Source organism: Amia ocellicauda, chromosome 10 (genome assembly GCF_036373705.1).
Source record: "Amia ocellicauda isolate fAmiCal2 chromosome 10, fAmiCal2.hap1, whole genome shotgun sequence".
Lineage (NCBI taxonomy): Eukaryota > Metazoa > Chordata > Actinopteri > Amiiformes > Amiidae > Amia > Amia ocellicauda.
In genome coordinates this window covers 8896301-8917073 of record NC_089859.1, presented here as the reverse complement: position 1 = coordinate 8917073, position 20773 = coordinate 8896301, and the positions used below count along the sequence as shown (strand labels likewise).

The window sequence follows — 20773 nt, the reverse complement described above, 5'->3', positions numbered from 1 at the left end:
CTGCAGTGGTTAATAATCCAGGTCTTTTTGTTTCCATTTGATTACGCAGCAAGATTAAACTCAGCGAATCCTAAAACGACAAAAAATAATAAACATCGGTTACTCAGTAGAATTTTAAATAGTCATTCCTGGGCATACACTTTCACCATATTTGTGCATGAGCAGGTATACACAGACAACACAAAGCTTTTATCTCAAGGACTCCAGGGTAAATAGAGGCTTCTCAAGCCGTGTCTGTGTCTGATACCACAGAGAACTTGATTCAAGGACAGTGTTGCTTGTGGCCACCCATACACAGTCCTTTATGTCTTCTACTGTAGCATGTAGATAGATCAAAGCAAAGGAAACTATTTCTTTCAATGCTGATAGCTGACTAAGTATTACCTGGAACAATGGTATGCAGTGCATCTATGTAAATTGCTCTGCTTCTATAAATAGAGCCATCTTTTTTCAGCATCTTTTATCTTCGTAGCTTTGTAATCTCCGTAATGGGTATCAATAGTGATGCAGCATTTATCGTAGCTCATTGATGGGCTCACATTCAGAGGTTCCTTTAGGCGTGTGTGGGATATATATATATATATATATATATATATATATATATATATATATATATATATATATATATATATATATATATATATATATATATATATATATTATATATATATTTATATATATATATATAATTAATAATGTATTTCAGAAAGCTAACATGTTCAAATGAAATCCTTTTATTTAGACGCTGAGATATTTGGTTTGCCTTCTTAGGACATAATGTGTCTGTCATTGAGAAACTATTTTCATGAACTGCCTTGTGCAGCCTAGTGCTTTTGATCATACAATGCAATACAACCCTGTAATGTTAGTGTCTGGTAAAATACTGATCCTGATTGGTCTCTCTGGTTTGTTACTCTCATAACTTTTTTTTTAAAGAAATGTACAGCTAAAAGCAAGATCAGAAAGCTTATATATATATATATATGTATGTATGTATGTATTGCTAATTTACTTGGTGTCCTTGAGTTGGGACACAAGCTTGGGCACTGTTTTAACAGTTCCTGGGAGCAAATTACTTGGTCAAAGGGCTCCAGTAGGATTTGGCTGTAATTTGGAGAATGTGAAATTGAATTGTGTGCATGGAGTAAATGGGTAAACATCTCCAGCATTGCATGAAGAATGATGTGTTGGAAAGGTTTAAGTGTATTGCTGTCATTTTAAAACATATTTTATACATAATTTTGTAATATCAAATTCACATTATTTATACGTGATGTTATTTTTTTTCTCTCTCTCTCCATAATTTCATTCTATTACTGACCAAGATAGAGTTCACTTCTCCACTCTGGACAGCAATAACTCTGGTATTATTTATATCAATTTATTCTCAGTGGACCAGTTATCGCATCACCTAATGTGTGTGCAGAGCAAGGACAATGAGCTGCTCTTGCATTGGGAAGGGTCCGCTTCTCTCACACCTTCTCAGGCAGAGAGGAGATGGATATTGAGGTTTTGTAGACTGATTAGGCATTTTCTTGCTTTATGGATTTATGTTTATATTAAAGATAAGTATTGCATGTCAGTGTCAGAAAAATAAACTTAGAAAGTAGACATGGTTCTTTATTACAACAGTGCATTTGCAAATGTATTGTATACAAAGAGTGTCTATAACCCCTTTTGTCACATAATTATCTGCCCAGTGGGCAGTGAGACATATTTTTTTTGTAAAATGTATGGTTATATTTTTGTTGTGTGTGATTTATAATTCCTTTTAATAGAAGCACTGCAGTTGTTTTTTGTTTACACCTTATTTTCTTTACTTGGTGTTACACAGTAAGCAGTCTTTCAAAGATTATTTTTTTCCCCTAAATGCTCTTTCTTAACTACCCCCCGGTTCACAACCTATAGAATTCTATTCAGTGTTTATTATTAATAATATTATTTTAATACACAATTTTGTCATCTTTAATTATATTCAACCCCCCTGTATGCCATAAGATCCTTTTAATATTCTGGTTTTCCATATGACTCTGAAACAATCGTCTTGATATCCTGCATGATTTTTTACATGCATATAGGCTACCTGCAGTTACACACATTTATTTCAGGAATAATTCCACTGTTCTCTAACTCTCAATTTGGACAATTGTAAATATAAGTTAATGCAATGGTGTGCCATGTACATGTTCCTGAATACTTCAGAGTCTTGTTAGTTATTTTATTCTGTAGGACAGATTTGAAACCTCTGTCCTATACAAGTCCAGTTTTCACAATAAAGATTCTTAGTGAGTAAAATATAATTAAATCATAATTTCTATTGCAAATGGCCAGGATGGCTCTTTTGTGAACGGTGCACATTAAGATGACTCTCAGCGGGACTGAGAAATGTGCAGTGTGTGCACCGCTGCTTTTACATGGACCAATTTTACCGTGTGGATTCCTAATCTGCAAATTCATTCATTGTGTACACTCTGTAAGTATAGGTCTGTGTTTGAATGACAAACATTAAAGTATTGTAAATATGTCTTTAATCTGTTTGTAATTTTTGAACCCCTTGTAACAAATAAAAATATAATATTGGCATCTTAATATTTGTGTATTGGAACTCTATTTAGAATACTGTTGTTTGCTTTGTTATTAGGACCCCAATTTAAATCAGATCACAGCACTGAGATGGGCTATAATTACAGGTTAATGAGCACTTAAATAACCACTTACATGACAAGAAACAGTCATTTGGAGGCTTTCTAAAAATTGAAGGGGACAGACAGTTACCCCATAGCCCACTTAAGTCTGATATGCCATGGCAGTGATAAAATAATAGCAATTTAAAACACTAAACAGTACTTGAACAGCACAGAGTCAGTGAATACCTTCTAAATATAATCTTTATTGTATCATAAGCTACTAATATTTAAGATAAAAAGCTATTTTACCATTCAGCTACATTTGATTATTGGATGTTTTATGTCATAGCCATAATGCATGCTGTCCTCATGACTGTCAAAATGGTGTCGCTTGTCTTAACGAATAAAATAAGCATCCCATCTATTTCACGCAGGAAAGCTAATGAACTCCGATGCATTCAAATTGCATCTATATCATACATAAAAGAATAGACAAGCTCAATTATGAATGACAACACGTTTATAACCCCCACACGTCGTCCTTGCCTTCGTCCACAAGAGGGCGATACAGGCAAAGGGTTACATGCGATTTGTGAGCTGAAACCTGCTTGAATCTTTCTCTGCGGCGTTGCCTAATGCTGACTGATAGCGGCCGAGCTGATCTCTATGGTCCTGGTGAGTTCACTGCACACATACAACATGTAAGAAAGATACGTCTCTGTCTGAGCTTTTCTGTCGCTTCAGTAGCTTTTGAAGAAGTGGGACACAAAACTTTAGAGACGATTGAGATACTCTGACACACCCGCTGCTTAATCGGCGCATTGCAATACTGATGTGATTTAAATGTACGATTTCATGCCCGGGCCATAGAGGAGACCGTCGGCATTGTTAGAAATATACCTAATATTGAAATGTCCAGATAATGCACGGAAGTATCTTATTTGCAAACGTGTCTATGTATTATTTCATGTAAAGACTTTATTTTGGATTTGTTCCAGCTTTGTTTTTTTGTTTTCTTCTTCTGTTTCTTCTTCTTCTTCTTCTTCTCCCCCCCCCTCCCACTATGAGCAAACATATTTGGGGACGATCAACGATTTCATTGTAGAAGTGCTTGGTGGGAGATCAGTGAGACGACAATGCAGGTCGGCTGCCTTTCTTTCAGACAGCCCTATGCTGGCTTCATACTCAATGGGTTAAAGACCATAGAGACCCGCTGGAGACCCCTGCTGTCTGAACTGCGGAACTGCACCATGGCCGTTCAGATTGCGCAGAAGGACTGGGAGGACAGCGAGTGGAGAGAGATGCTCACAGGCCCGCTTGGCATGAGCCCGGCCCAGGTGGAAGAGCTGCTTGATGAAGGCGAGAGATTCGGCAGAGGAATTATTGCAGGTAGATTATTATTTCAAATCATTACCACATTGAACTTTATGGAGAGAAGTCCCTTTAGGTGATGTTTAAAGCACAAGTCAGTGTCATGAAGGCAATGCATTTGTTTTGCCTAACTAATGAATCAAGGTCAACGTAATAGACACATAGGAGGAATGCACTATTTCTCACCTGGGCACACACGACACCTGTCCATTGAATTATATAACACGCTTGCGTAACGCCGACAAACATCTGGTTTCTGTCCAGGCCTCGTGGAGGTGGGCGAGACCTGGCAGTGTCCTGAGAATCTGTCCGCCGAGGAGCTCAGGGACCTGGAGAGGAGGGCCGTGCTGAGTGGGCTGCAGGACAAGTACCTCACGGTCCTGTCCAACCCCCGCTGGCTGAAGGAGCCCCTGTACTCGAGAGGACGGAAGGATGTGTGGATGGTCGAAATCCCCGTCAGCCTCCTCCCTTGACCCGTCACAGTGGGGCACGCAGTATATAATCGCACAGCATTCCAGACACCCATCCATGTTGGTGAAGCAGACGCCCTACAATCCTACCAGACACAGCTAGATGAAACTGTCGGATCAGTTTGTTAATTGCATGCAACCAGATGAATTGCTCGGGCCGAGGGGCTCTCTCTCATTTGTAACCACGTTTTTATGTTCATTCTTTCGTTTTTGTTATACTTTTGTTGGAGGGTGTGCAGATGCATGCCTTCGAGATTATTCTTTTTTAAACATTTGCTCATTTAAGATGCATGAGAAGAGCAATCTGCTCAGTATTAGCTACACCAGCCTTGTATACTTTTGCCAAGCCGTTTCCCCGCAGAAGATGCAGAATGTTCCTCTCATTGCACATAAAACACACAAAATAAAACATTGTATTGTTTATATATATATAGCGAAAGAGAGAGAACATATTTTTAATTTTAAATTCCCCTTCTGTACATGATGGTATGCCTTTTTCTTTTCCTGTGCAAGACTCACTTGACTGACTTAGCCGTAATAATGTGTCCTATCAATCAGTCTTACAAAATGCAATTAGCTTGCCAATATCCATTGAAATAGAAACAATAAAAGAGAATTGCAACCTTCATATGTTACAGAAAGTTGACACCCTACGCATTTAGTTTTTTTTTTTTTTTTAGGTTCATACACATTACATTAAAATCTCCAAACTGGATTTGTATAATGTTGGTATTATTATTATTATTATTATTATTATTATTATTATTATTATTATTATTATTATTATTATTAACGATATTGAATTGTCTATTAATTTACTGCGGGTAAAATATTACTTTATGTATTTCAATAAAAACCTGTAACAATTCCATTAATTGCTCTGTTTATTGTTTTGAGAACATGAAAATTAAGAGCCTCCACCAACACACCACCCAATCATATGCTGTAAAACACATCTCTATCTTGTTAATACTGGAGTTATTTTGAAGTGTCAAACGAGTTCTAGCTGTAAAAAAGCCAGCCTATATTTTCTAAACTAGTATCTTTGGGAAACATGTTAGTCGATTAGTAGTTTTAGTGTATTAAACATCTATGGATGGCTTTGATTACCATAATATTCAATAGTAGTAGTAGGTTTATTGTCAGTATGTCTTAAGTGTCATTTTTTCAAGTTATCCTTCTGTTACTGTGTTTCATTATTATGTAATAATAATAATAATTATAATATAACAGTATTATTTCATTTAGCAATTTCATTAAAGGACATCACAATTGTGTATCCATAAAAAACAATGGTTGGTATGTCAATTAAAGTCATCACTGATGACACATGACATAATCGGTCTGTAAACATCCTTTAATGGGCCTTTTCTGTAATATTAACAACAAATAATGAATCCATTGAAACCTTTTTTTACGTTAGAAGAAAATGTAGCTGTCTCTGCTTTTTGATGTTAGATCAAAAACCTGTATCACTTTTACATTTTATTGGTGTTTGAATACAAATATTCTACCACTACTACTATTACTGCCAATATTATTATGAATAATAGTTGTATTACTATGCTAAATGATATTATGATTTTAAGCTGGGTCCAATCAGACCAGATTGATGTCACAGACACGAGATGTGATGGCATCAAGATAATATGAAAATTGTTCCTTTAAATAATGTGAAAACAAGCGAGGAAAAAAAAAGGAAAGCAAATTGTAATTTAAATCTTGATTGATTCCAGAAAATGAAAAAATTACTGAAGGCCAATATCCTTTTTTACTCATTTAAAAAATAAATACAACAATATGTAATAATAATATGTATACTTTCATTTATATTTCAATTGTTACATTTTAAGTGTAGGCATACATGTAAATTATTTAATGTTAAAAGGACAGTTCAAATATTAAAATACCCAAAGCAACTGATTTATTGAAAGTTGTCAACCTTCTGTTCTTTGTTATCATTTCCACCTCCAGATTCTGAAGCATATTATTATTGGTAAAAGGTCAATATGATGCATCATGCACTTTATTGGAGTGTGCTCAGCTTGACAGGACAATCAATAGTGCATAATATACATTGTAGTGTGCCATTAAAAATCAGACAAGATTGACTTAGCAATAAAAGGAGAAATATAATTAAACACATTTTCCAGAAACATGGCTTAGCCAGCAACAACAGTGGCGCTGCCATTATTCAACCAAATACATCATTGATTTACACGAGGAATATTCACAATGAAGCCATTTAGTTTTGCTAATCACCTACAAAAAGCCAACGACAAGAACAACAGGAAGATTATATTTCAGGGGAAATTTCAGGGGATCTTCAAAGGAATTATGCTTTTTATTGATCAATTGACATGGACAATACTGATCACAACACATTTGTCTTGGTCCTCTGGCCTTCATGCATTTTTCATCAGAAGTTTGGTGCCTACATGTCGTGGGCTCCATTTGTAAAGATGGAAGCAGAACTATTTCAGGATTATTATTTTGTGTTGCAGACGGTTGTGATTAATTAGCAAATAGGAAGATAAGAAAAGTAGGACATGAGAGGAGGGCACTTCGGTTTCTGCTTTCTAACTAGCTTATTGATCCGAGAACCTCAGTAAGGTGTTAGAAGGGTCTTGGAGAATGTACCTCTACTGCATAGGAAAGCAGTTTGTTCAGCACACCATTACGCTGAAATTCTGTCATTTTCAGGTGGCTTCTCTTTGGCTCGTACTCTCTCCTTTAAAGTACTTGTCTCCCTAATACTGTCACTCTAATGGTATTTTCTGTTTGTGTGTTTTAATCATCTTCTCTCCCATTCAGGTGTTAGTATACATTGCCCCTGATTTGTGTTTAACAATTAGCTTTCCCTTAATCAAATAAAGTCAAATATGCTGACTAAAAAAAGATCTTCCTTTGTGTATTGAGGCTGCCGTGCTCCCTCACTGGGGCTGTCTGCGCGACCGATTGACACCCACAGGAATGCCAATTCTCGTCAGCCAATCGGACACATGGACACTTCCAGCCAAGAAAGAAAGGGCTGCTAGACTTCACATGTATTTGGTCCTGCATTTGGTTGAGAAGCCATTGAGTTGCTTAGTATTCCAACCATTTTGTTTATTTTCTGATTATTGTAAGTCATTATGCTTTATTTTTTAATATTTTGGGTGCCTAAGGTCCAAAAGGCCAATGCATTTTTTTTGTAGAACTTCCTTATTTTGCTCCAGTGTGAGAAGCCAGATCCATTTTGACCCACACATGCTCCACCCTGTCACAGGTATTCAGTTTAGCTGTTGATTATTACTGCGATAATGATGTTGAATGCATAACATCTAAGGAGATTGCTATGCTACTATTCTGTTTTGTCCCCGTTTTTACGTATGGATTTTATCATTGTGGTTTTCTTGTCACATGTGTGTTATTTTTAATACTTCAGGTGTTTTATGTTACTAGTCCCAAGCCCGTCATACCACTGGTCATTTTAACTCTTGCAGTTATGTGTCCCCCGTCCCCCCCCACTGGCTTTACCACAGTATGAATTTGTCTGTATGTTACATCCTGATGCAATCGTGTGGTTTCACATGCAGTTCTCGACCACTGCAGTAGCAACTGCCTTTCAAGGAATGCATGTGAAAAATGAAATGCATTATTTATATGACAACTGGTAACACTTGACCGCTGCATTAACTCGGACTCGGTATGCAATATGGGTCTGGGCAAAGGATTTTTCTGTGTACTGGGCCACGCTGCAGTGTTGAAGTACAGAGACATGTTTGCTTCTGTGTGTAGGTCAGTTTAACACCTCTCTTCTATCCATTTCATATTTTATAATGCTACCAGAAAAAGCTAAGGGTTAGTTGTGAGCAGTGGCAGCTGGTGGGTTTATGAACTGGTGGGGCACGAAAAGACCTATGAACACAGTTAACATAATGTATATTTGCACCCCAGTCGATACATTTCCCAAAAAAACATATAACAAATCTTGACTACTTGCCAAATATGTGACATTACTGGTCTGTTTACTTCCTGTTATTATTGCCATAGTGAACTGTGCATCATTATCCACGAAACCTACAATAATATTCGGTTTATAAAATTTGCTCATAACCAGCGGCTGCCCGGCCCAGCCCCACTGGCCCCTGATGACGGGCCGCCGCTGGTTATGAGGTTCTTGGAGGTTTTGAATGCCCTACAATTTTAATAGACCACACGGGACTTCAAGCCAGAGTGGATCAGTAGCACAAAGCTCAGTTTCAAAGCTTGACTGTACATAGAATGGAGACTTTTAAAATATCAGCCATGTGGGCCCTGTCCAGACACCTTCAACTCAAGTGTTTGTGTTCCTTAAAAACATCTAATGCTCAATCACAAGTCATGAAATGTAGAGCTAAATTGATCTATCATCTCAAGAGATAAGAGATATAAGATTTATGATCTACCACATCATTCTGTGGATATATATTTGTATTTTTAAATGCAGTATTTATGTAATTTATTTCAGTTGTGCAATAACAAACATTAGTGAATACATTACTCTTTGTTAGTCTTTATTTTCATCAGAAAGGGCTCTGCTGGGAAGACACAGCCAAGCAATCCATTTTATAGATGCAGGCTTTATTAATAATACCCTAGTCACATCACTTAAAAAAAAAACACTTAATCAAATGAATATTGGTTCTGATAAAGGCGGATCGAAACAATTATGTATTACCTCTCTGAAAATGAGCTTCTTTTGTAATATTAAATAGAGGGTTATACCTGACCGAAAAGAGTGATCTTTCTTTTGTCCTGTCGAAATTTACATTTCTCCTAGTGAGTCTGTTTCTTGCTATTTTCTTCTTGAAATTAGAACATTTATATGTCCATACCCTGAATCCTGGTCAGTTCAAACTGCCCCCCACCAATACCAAAACAAATCCCCATTGTATTTGATTTTTCTTAACATTTTATATTTATTTAATAATAATAATGTATACCATTGATAAACATCTTAATTTACATTAATCCTAAAATGACACAAAACTGCACATAAATTAATAATATCAAAAAACAAAGAATATAAGACACTTTTTAAAATTATTTTGCTTCAATCTGATGAATAATTGCTGCTGTTTGGCTATTGAGTTTTGAGGCAACTTGAAAAACCTGTTCTGTCTCAAGGTGTCCAGTTGATCTGGGGCCAGTTGGCAAACCTACAGGAGGACAGTGGGGGCAGGACTTGCGAGTGTTGTTTCTGGATCGGAGCCGTAGCAGTAGACTTCTAAATGAGTTTGCCTGTTTGACATTGGGATTTGTGGTGTTGTGATTAAACGAATACCTGAACACAGCCCTGCTGCCTTAAGAAAGAGGAAACGCATGTGTTAGAAGACAGGACACAAATATTAGGATCTTGTAACGTGGCCTTGTGCAGCATGTGAACACTGAGCTGTTGAGTCTTTTGTGATTCTGTATATTTGTCTGTATAGAGAGCCAGGCTCCTCTAAGCCCTGTTAAGAGGAATTGGGCTTAATTTCCCTTCATTGCAAGAACATTTCTAAATAAGAAACCAACGAATGAGTACTAGGTTTGATTGAATAACAAGCACTGCCTAGACCATAAGACCATAAGAAAGTTTACAATCGAGAGGAGGCCAGTCGACCCATCGTGCTTGTTTGGTGTCCATCAATAACTGAGTGATCCAAGGATCCTATCCAGTCTGTTTTTAAATGTTCCCAAATTGTCGCTTCAACCACATCGCTGGGGAGTTTGTTCAGATTGTGACGCCTCTGTGTGAAGAAGTGTCTCCTGTTTTCTGTCTTGGATGCCTTGAAGCCCAATTTCCATTTGTGTCCCCGGGTGCGTGTGTCCCTGCTGATCTGGAAAAGCTCCTCTGGTTTGATGTGGTCGATGCCTTTCATGATTTTGAAGACCTGGATCAAGTCCCCATGTAGTCTCCTCTGTTCCAGGGTGAAAAGGTTCAGTTCCCTCAGTCTCTCAGTAGAACATTCCCTTCAGACCTGGAATAAGTCTGGTTGCTCTCCTCTGAACTGCCTCTAGAGCAGCGATATATTTCTTGAAGTGTGGAGCCCAGAACTGTCCACAGTATCCAGATGAGCTCTAACTAGTGCATTGTACAGTCTGAACATCACTGCCCTTGCTCTCAATTCTACACTTTTGACAATATACCCTAACAGTCTGTTTGCCTTTCTTATTGTTTGGATGGAGAAAGTGAGGAGTCCCCATAGACTCCTAGGTCTTTCTCATGCGTTACTTCATCTAGTTCTATTCCTCCCATAGTGTAATTATAGTGGACATTTTTGTTACCTGCATGGTATACCTTGCACTAAGTCCCTGAGAATAACCTGTGCTGCTGAGATTGTATCTGCTGAGCCAACTATTTTAGTATCATCTGCAAATTTAACAAGTTTGCTAACTATCCCAGAGTCCAGATCATTAATATCGATTAGAAAAAGCAAAGGCCCTAGTACTGATCCCTGTGGAACTCCACTAACAACCTCACTCCAGTGAGAAGCAACTCCTCTAATCGACACCCTCTGTTTCCTATACATCAACCAGTTCATAATCCATCTACTTACATTACCCTGAATGCCTACAGCTTCCAATTTGAGGATCAGTCTTTGGTGTGGAACCTTATCAAAAGCTTCTTGAAAATCTAAGTATATCATATCATATGCTTTCACATGATCTACAGCTGCAGTTGCATGTTCAATAAATTCTAATAAATTAGTAAGACATGATCTGCCTCATCTAAACCCATGTTGACTATCTCCAAGAATGTGGTTTTCATTAAGATGCTCCTATATTTTCTGTCTAATCATTTTTTCCAACATTTTATAAGTGATGCAGGTGAGACTGATTGGTCTGTAATTTCCTGGCTCAGTTTTGTCCCCTTTCTTGTGGATTGGTATGACATTTGCTGTTTTCCAGTCAGTTGGCACATCCCCTGTTCTAAGTGTCATTTGGAATATTTTATTTCTCCTGAGCCTCAAGTAGTATATTCTTAAAATATAACCATTTTCAACTGAATCTGTATCCAGTGTGCTCCAGTCTAACTCTTCTAAGTGCCACCTCATACATTCAAGGTTTGCTTTTCTAAAATTTTAGACCATTGTTTTAGACTTGGTCCTTGTTTTTTGAAAGAATGCCTCAAAGCTAACCATATTGTGATCACAGTTTGCCATTGGTTCTCTAACTTCTGTCCCTCTGACTCTATCTTGGTCATTTTAAAAAATCAGGTCAATGCATGCCCTCTCACTGGTTGGTTCCCTGACAAATTGAGTTAGAAAGCAGTCATTTACCATCTCAGTCATTTCTATTTCTCCCAACTGGGCTTTCCCAGTCTATGTTTGGGAAATTGAAATCCTCCATTATAAAAGCTATATCCTTGCTACATGCAGTCCTGATTACACTGTACAATGCATCATCTTTCTGAATATCTAAATTGGGTGGTCTGCAACACACTCCTACCACTAATCCTCCGGATCTTTTATTCAAAAGTTTAACCCACAAAGATTCTGTTTCGTTACTAGGATCTAATTTGAGTTTTTCTTCCTCAATGTCGTTTTTGACATATAATGCTACCCCACCACCTCTTTGATTTTGCCTGTCTCTCCTAAACTGCGTGTATCCTTTCAACTTGTATTCATCCCCATAATTTTCTGTAAGCCATGTTTCTGTCACCCCTACAACATCATAGTCACATGCCAGCACTGTGGCTTCTAGGTCTAACATCTTGTTCCTTATACTCCTGGCATTGAGGTACAAACATTTCAGGACTTTCCTACAAGTAGTTTCCCTTGGTTTTCTTTCCTTAGTGGAACATCTCCCATTGTCAGAGCTCCCTGCCCCCATGCTCAATTACTCTGCACATATGCTCTCCCAATGCATTAGCCCCCCTTCTGTTTAGATGTAGACCATCCGGTTTGTACAGGTCCCATCTATCCCAGAAGAAAGACCAATGCTCCATAAATCTAAACCCCTCTTCCCTACACCAAGATTTCAACCATGTGTTAAACTTTCTAATCTCTGCCTGTCTCCCTGGCCATGCACGTGGTACACACATGTGGAGGTACTCTTCTAATGCCACTACCTAACAAAGATATTCATGCTGTAGTTTTTTTAAAGGTACTGTAGGTTCTCAATTTAATTGTCAATTTAAGCATACAGAGTTCTAGCTGTCCATAATATGGTTGCAATGATGGTGGTAGCATTGGCTTGTTCAATCTGATTGCACTTTAGTCTTAACACAGCAACAGCCTTTACAGTCTTTACTGCTGGAGACTTGTGTAGCCATGGGGCCCAAATGACTGCAGGTCAGTGCTATACATGCCACGGGTAATGATGGATGACTACTGTGCTCCAGCGGGCTCTAATCCACTGTAGCGGCGCACTTCCATTTCATTTCCACTAATATGCTCAAGAGCTGTGTGCTGGCAAAGAAAATTGAAAAGGAAAAAGGACAAAATCATGGATAAGTTAAAGCATTAGATAGATGCTGTTCTGGAGCTCTGGATTTGTCAGAGACAGAATAGTTTAGCTATGATTTCTCAATAGTGGAGCAGTCCAGTCATGTCAATAAAGCTAATTTGAAGTTAATGGAATTTAATATCTTATTTCTTAATGGCATGTAGGCTGAAGAAAATATATACAGTTAGGTCCATAAATATTTGGACAGTGACACAATTGTCATCATTTTGGCTCTGTACACCACCACAACAGATTTGAGAGGTGTAGACTTTCATCTTTAATTTGAGGGTAGTTACATCCAAATTGGGTGACCGATGTAGGAATTACACCCATTTTTATATGTGATCCCACCAATTTTAAGGGCTCAAAAGTATTTGGACAAACTAACATAATCATGAATTAAATTGTGGGTTTCAATACTTTTTTGCAGTCAATGACTGCCTGAAGTCTAGAACCCATAGACATCACCAGATGCTGGGTTTCTTCCCTGGTGATGCTCTGCCAGGCCTGCACTGCAGCTGTCTTTAGTTCCTGCTTGTTCTTGGGGCGTTTTGCCTTCAGCAAGTGAAATGCTGCTCAATTGGATTCAGGTCAGGTGATTGAATTGGCCATTGCAGAACATTCCACTTCGCCTTAAAGTCTTGGGTTGCTTTCGCAGTATGCTTCGGGTCATTGTCCATCTGCACTGTGAAGTGCCGTCCAATGAGTTTTGAAGCATTTGGCTGAATCTGAGCAGATAATATAGCCCTAAACACTTCAGAATTCATCCTGCTGCTTTTGTCAGCATTCACAACATCAGTAAATACAAAGAAACCAGTTACCTTGGCAGCCATACATGCCCATGCCATAGCATGCTTCACAGATGAGGTGTGTATGTTCGGATCATGAGCAGTTCCTTCCCTTCTCCATACTCTTCTCTTCCCATAATTCAAGTTGATCTTTGTTTCATCTGTCCATAGGATGTTGTTCCAGAACTGTACAGGGTTCTTTAGATGTTTTTTGGCAAACTCTAATCTGGTCTTCCCGTTTCCTGTTTCCATCTTGTGGTAAACCCTATGTATTTACTCTGGTGAAGTCTTCTCTTGATTATTGACTTTGACACAGATACACCTACCTCTTGGAGGGTGTTCTTGATCTGGTCAACTGTTGTGAAGGGGTTTCTCTTCACCAGGGAAAGAATTCTTCTGTCATCCACCACAGTTGTTTTCCATGGTCTTCCGGGCTTTTTGGTGTTCCTGAGCTCACCAGTGCGTTCTTTCAAAATGCCCCAAACTGGAACTTTAGCAAGAACTAAAGACAGCTGCAGTACAGGCCTAGCAGAGCATCACCAGGGAAGAAACTCAGCAGCTGGTTCCAGACTTCAGGCAGTCATTGAATGCAAAGGATTTGCAACCAAGTATTGAAACTCATAATTTAATTAATGATTGTTAGTTTGTCCAAATACTTTTGAGCCCCTAAAACTGGGGGGACCCACATAAAAATGGGTGTAGTTCCTATCAATTTGGATGTAACTACCATCAAATTAAAGATGAAAGTCTACACTTAAAGCACATCTTGATTGTTTCATTTCAAATCCATTGTGGTCCCGTACAGAGCCAAAATGATGACAGTTGTTTCAGTGTCTAAATATTTGTGGACCTAACTGTATGTAGGTAAATAGATTTTTGGCATTGATTACACTGAATAAAGCTCCTAAGTAGAGTATTTACAGTTCCTGGCAGCTGATGGTTTTCACATAACAAGATACCACTCTATAGTTTAAACAGAAATTCTTTCAAAGGAATTTTACTGCAGTTAATTTTCCGCATTCGACAAGTGCTTGTCAAGAACCTGCTGATTTTGCATTGAAATGTGAGCAGATAGGACTGCCGGAGAGAAATCCCATGATTTACAACTGCTAAACACACTTTTATTGGCATTTCCTTCAGACTTAGTGAAATTTCGTTTGTTCGGTATCAGAAGTAATAGAATATGTGTTTTCAAAGGGAAAATGTTACTTTGTTTTGAAAATTGGTTTCCTTTTATAAAGGCTGAGTTGACACAGGAAATTGTTCTGCTTTACAATAACATCAATAACACAATGACATCCAATGGGTGATGTAGGTGAGTTTTAAGCAGAGATACATCAATCTTTCTGTATGGGGATAGAGAAGTGTTTGCAAAATGATCCACCCTCTACCACACTGTCACTGAAGAGCTTGAAGGACATACTGCTGCTATTTGTTCTGATGCACACCAGTTGTATCAGCTGTAATTCCCTACGACAGTTGCCTAAAGGAAGGGATTCAAAATTAACAGCCCTTGGAAAACAACTAGAAATGACAATGTGAAAGATGCAGGACTCCATCCATTAATGTACGCCAGGCCTTACATTTGTCTTCTCTGTGAATTGAGCTTCAGAAAATGGAATTATGAAATCCAATGGTTTCTTGTTCCATATCAAAACATACCATACTTTGCACTCTGTCGGGGGCCAGAGTATTTTCAGTCAGCCCGATATGAAGGAGCTTCATTAATGAAGAGAGTTTGTAATTGAAGCGCTCGAGGCAATGGCACTCCATGTGTGAGGAAAGATGAGCCCAAGAACAGACACCTGCTCTCACAGTGCAGAGAGTCTTGCACTGCGTGAGATCCATGGGAATTTTTTTTTTAAACGAAGCTGCAAGTAAATCATTCTACAAGAAAAAATCAAAATGAAAGGAGGTGGAATTTTAGAAAGCAGTTAAGTGTGGTTGAGAAGCAATCGTTGTCACACTCTTTGTATATAATCCATATAAAATAGCTGTAACTACAAAGAGAATGTACTTTATTCATCACGAATATCTTTAAAGAGCACCACATTTGGTAGCTGTACTGACTTTGTAGTAGGTCACAGAACCGTTGCTCAATTATCATGGTAAGATGCATAGAATCTAAAGCTCAACTGAACACAATATGATGGGTGGCAGTGAACACTGAACCCAAACCTAGTCCCACTACGCCACCCAATTTTATTAATGGGAGATGGGGACTCGCTACCACCCAGTGTTCCCCGTGCAGGTTCGGCAAAATCTCAGGACATACACCATAGGCACAAGAAGGTCGAATAGAAGAGATTTATGTAATAAAATATTATCCACAATACAAATAACAACCACAGGGGCAACTAGCAGGGCACGAAGTCTGTCCCTCAGTATTTTCCGACAGTTAAAATTGTCTTTAATCGATCTAGGCAATAAAAATATTAAAAGCAATACAAAACCTAAAAATAGAATAAACTATACTAAAACCCTAATTAAAACTAAGCCCAAAATGATTCCTGAGTTCACTAACAGCAATATACACTGATCAGCCATAACATTATGACCACCTGCTTAATATTGTGTAGGTCCTCCTTTTTGCCGCCAAAACAGCCCTGGCCCATCGAGGCCACTAGAGCTCTGAAGGTGTGCTGTGGTATCTGGCACCAAGACGATAGCAGCAGATCCTTTAAGTTCTGTAAGTTGCGAGGTGTGGCCTCCATGGATCGGACTTGTTTGTCCAGCACATCCCACAGATGCTCGATTGGATTGAGATCTGGGGAATTTGGAGGCCAAGTCAACACCTTGAACTCGTGATTCATCAGACCAGGCCACCTTCTTCCATTGCTCTGTGGTCCAGTTCTGATGCTCACGTGCCCATTGTAGGCGCTTTCGGCATTGGACAGGGGTCAGCATGGGCACCCTGACTGGTCTGCGGCTACGCAGCCCCATACGCAACAAACTGCGACGCACTGTGTGTTCTGACACCTTTCTATCAGAACCAGCATTCACTTTTTCAGCAATTTGAGCTACAGTAGCTCGTCTGTTGGATTGGACCACACGGGCCAGCCTTCGCTCCCCACGTGCATCATTGAGCATTGGCCGCCCATGACCCTGTTGCCGGTTCACCTCTTTTCCTTCCTTGGACCACTTTTGATAGGTACTGACCACTGCAGACCGGGAACACCCCACAAAGTCGCTCAGATCCTTACGCTTGCCCATTTTTCCTGATTCTAACACATCAACTTTGAGGACATAATGTTCACTTGCTGCCTAATGTATCCCACCCACTGACAGGTGCCATGATAACGAGATTATCAGTGTTATTCACTTCACCTGTCATAATGTTATGGCTGATCGGTGTATAATGGAGAAGAAAGGAAAGCATGAATAGTCCCAATGCACAGTCCTATATACGGTGATCACCACCAGTCACAATCTGGCTCAGAACACGGCTCCCATCCCAGGCTGGGGATGAAGATCCTCTCAATGGCACTCTCCTCCAAGCAGACCCACTCGTCCACGCCACGAGCACCGATTCGGAAAGGAGGGAGAGAGAGAATGGAACAGGCTCAGGGAAAGGACACACTCGCTCAAAGGTAAGTGCTGCAATCACACACACTCACGGCTGGTATTAAACACGTCCCTTTCTCACCCTTTACTATGCTTCTCTCCCTCTGTACTGCTTGATCTGGTGATCAAGGTGCCATCTACCACTGAGGACCTGGAAGCTACAAAGCCTGTAAGGTAAGTCCGATAGTGCATTCAACCAAAATACACCATTGATTGAAATGTCTTTTGCCAATTATAATCCACTATATTTTTTGACTGCACTAGGCGCACGGCATTCAGCAGCCAATGTTTCTTCAACCAGCCACCTGTCTGCAAGGACCCGCTCTGACCCACGGAGACTCAGTTCCCACCGGCTGGCAACCTCACAGGCAGTATACAGTCCTCCACAGCCCGTCCTGCGGTCACGGTTCTTGCTAGTAAAGAATTACACAGAGCCTTGGCACCCTCTGTGACACTAACTAGTCAAGATAATATTGAAAAAACGACCCAAATGTAACTGTTAGGCTAGATGTGCAAATGTGTCGTGGTAGGGCAACTCAAGTGGTGAACAGTGACCATATGTTTGTGAAGAAAACCTTGAATATGTGTTGATGTACATTGTGGTGGATTCGAAAGCCAGGAACAGCTTTAGTTTGGCAAAGTGACTCGTTAGTTTGTGGAAGAGGTGGAGATGTGTGATGCTACAGGTCTGGGCACAACACCAGGGATGTGAGGTCATAAACAGGTTCTGCTGCTCTTTGCAATCATCTGTATTCATCCGTACAAGACATGAAACCATGGACGGCAATTTCAGGGTGTGCAGCCAATTGGATTCCTGCTCAGTTTCACAAAACCGTTTTGTCGTCTTAGGACCACATCCCTAAAGCCCCCTTTTCTTTATTTATTTTTAAATTGCACAGGATTACAGTTACAAACCCTGCAAATCTCGGTTTGAAATGCCGATCTGTCTTAAGTGAACTGTGGAAACCGGGACGGCACACTGACTGAGTGAGCTTAATTGCATTTGTCCATTTAAACCTGATTGTGTTGGTCAGCCCCTGTTTTATTATTAAGCACCTGATGAATGGCTCTATACAGCTGCTCCCTCGGCTCCGTCATTATTTCTGTATAATTTGCTTTCCAGCTTATCCAGCACATTCGGCAAAGTTATTGAAGATTAATATATCTGTTCAGACATTTGACTTCACAGTGTTGTACCTTTGGAAAGCCATGCATCTGCATTTAATGGCAAAAAAGCTTTAAGATACAAAGGAAACTGATGAGGCTGTTTGTTTTTTATTTTAAGCTTTTAGATAAATATTCCAGTTTTTCTGTCATTGATCAGCTCTGGTCACAAATAATACTCGTAAGAATAAATCCCTTTCCCACAGCATGTGGCATTTTCATACTTGCTTCAGGAACATTTCTGCAGACCACTGTTGATTGCAGCAACAGATCTGCCAGCCTGCCATTGCATTTGTTTAATCTGCCAGGATTGTGATCATGGATGACTTTCAAGATTGTCAGATTTGTAGAAAGCAATCAATATGAAACATCTGACTTCTGGAGTCCACCATAACTACATGTCTGGTTCAGTTTGTTTCAGATTCTAGCATACAAAAAAAACTTTGCAAATCGAACATCTTAAACAGATTCGACACATCAGCAATGATTGTATGGTACTGGGATATGGAATGGTAAATCTTTTTGAAGAAAAATTTTGCTCCAAGATGTAGATGATTCATGATTCAGCAGTGAATTGAGTTTTAAAGTACAGTTTCAAAATATGCATTTTGGCTTTTTGGCTGTTATAACCTATGATCTTTCTATTTCTTCAATTTTATCTGGCTTTCTATTATTCTCCTGATATCATTCTGTCAATGCAACTTTTAGTTTATCTGTAGAACCCAGGTCTTTGCATAACCTTTCCTAGCTGCCATCTATACGTGCACCCTTCATACAGTTCCAAGCCACAAGGGTCATGATATGACAAGCCTTAAGTACTGAATACTTTATGCTCCAAGTTATAAGTGAATACATAAAAAAAAGGATGTTGAAAATTGATCAGACCTGTGCAAATACACCTTTGATTTATTCTAGACCTTTACTGTGTACTCTTTCTGAGCATACTCAAGAAAAAGGTCTACTCGTCAAAAACTCTATTTTCATATGCACAAGAAATGGTATTCACAACTGCATTGATTGTGTAACTGATAAACAAATAATGCCTGCTTTCTATATGGAAGGTTTAAGTCTCTTGCTATCCAAAGCCTATCGCACAAACGGGAGATTAAAGGTACAGATATACAAACGTACAACATACCCTTTACAGAAGAGGCAGACTCGCTTCCCTGATTCCTCTGTGAATATTGAACTAACTAAAACCGAAAAGCATTGCCTACCCGCCTGCGCACATCATGTGGTAACGTTACCATTTACGTATCAACACAAATTAAATGTTCAGTTCTCCTTATGAGCTCATAAACCAAACCTCCTTACATAAGTTCCCATCTCTTTACAGCACAATCAATCACAGTGGGAGACTTGTTTACTCCCAAACGCATCTTCCTCCTGTCTTTCTATCATAGCGGCTCAGTTTAATTTACAGATCTTAAAGAATTTACGACACGCTAATCTCAAATAGGAAATTATAGTCTGAATCATTCTGAGTTTTCTGTCAAGCTAGGATTAGCACAACTAATGATAAAATACCAATGCATATCCTGATTTTTAGATCTCATACTCACCAAAATAGACATTGAATCATAAAGTTTCTGGAGTAATGCACAGGGCTATGACAAATTGTTCTCTATTATGCATAATATGAGACACCCAAAGAATACGATATCAAAGAATGATATATTTTGTCAAATGTCTAAATTACACGGTTACACTGGAGAGTTTAACTTGGTGAATTGGAACACAACTTTCGGAGAGTAGCACCTATTACATTTGTAACTCAATTCACAGTATTTATACAGTAGAAACAAAATCATTTCAGATATGTATCCAAAGTTTGGGAATACATTGGTTTAAGGTGGATAGACTTCACCGCCCAAAACAAACAAACGCACCAAAAAAAATCACATAATTCCAGTAGCTACCTAAATCTAGGTTTACAAAGAAAGGCCTTGCATTGACCTAAAGTATGGTGAACTTAATACTGGCTCGCTGGGAATAAAATGCACAGGCCCTCCAAGTTCGTGACCTGGGAACTAATTTCACTCCTGCTCCAATTCAAGTACCTCTTAGGGGCCTTCTGTGCCTCTATGTAACTTAAGTCCAGGCTATTTGATTGACCGGTTTGTGGCAAGAAGCTCTGATAAGGTGATTCATTTTTATGAGCAAAAAAATAAAGCTGGCTAGGCAAGCTTTGTTTGATCCAATGATCCCTGTTGCTAGTTGTACAATATGAACTTGGCTGTTATCTGGAAGGACCACGTCTACCTTGTGTCTCACAAGATTGAGACGCTCTTTCCATTTTAAAATCTGGATGTGACAAGAAGCTTGATGAGGA

At 39.0% G+C, this 20773-nt stretch overlaps 1 protein-coding gene across 4 annotated transcripts; it reads left to right on the top strand.

Moving 5' to 3' along the window:
• The first annotated feature begins 3244 nt into the window (after positions 1–3244).
• Positions 3245–5339, top strand: LOC136759834 (protein EOLA1). Of its 4 annotated transcripts, none has more exons than XM_066714910.1 (3): positions 3245–3302; positions 3626–4016; positions 4263–5339. In XM_066714910.1, the coding sequence occupies exons 2-3, from the start codon at positions 3764–3766 to the stop codon at positions 4469–4471; spliced, it is 462 nt and encodes a 153-aa protein (XP_066571007.1). In that variant the 5' UTR covers positions 3245–3302; positions 3626–3763; the 3' UTR covers positions 4472–5339. The 4 variants fall into 4 exon arrangements, with proteins under 4 accessions (XP_066571007.1, XP_066571006.1, XP_066571005.1 ...); XM_066714909.1 differs by having other exon boundaries at positions 3252–3328; XM_066714908.1 differs by having other exon boundaries at positions 3263–3328; positions 3733–4016.
• The last annotated feature ends 15434 nt before the right edge of the window (positions 5340–20773 follow it).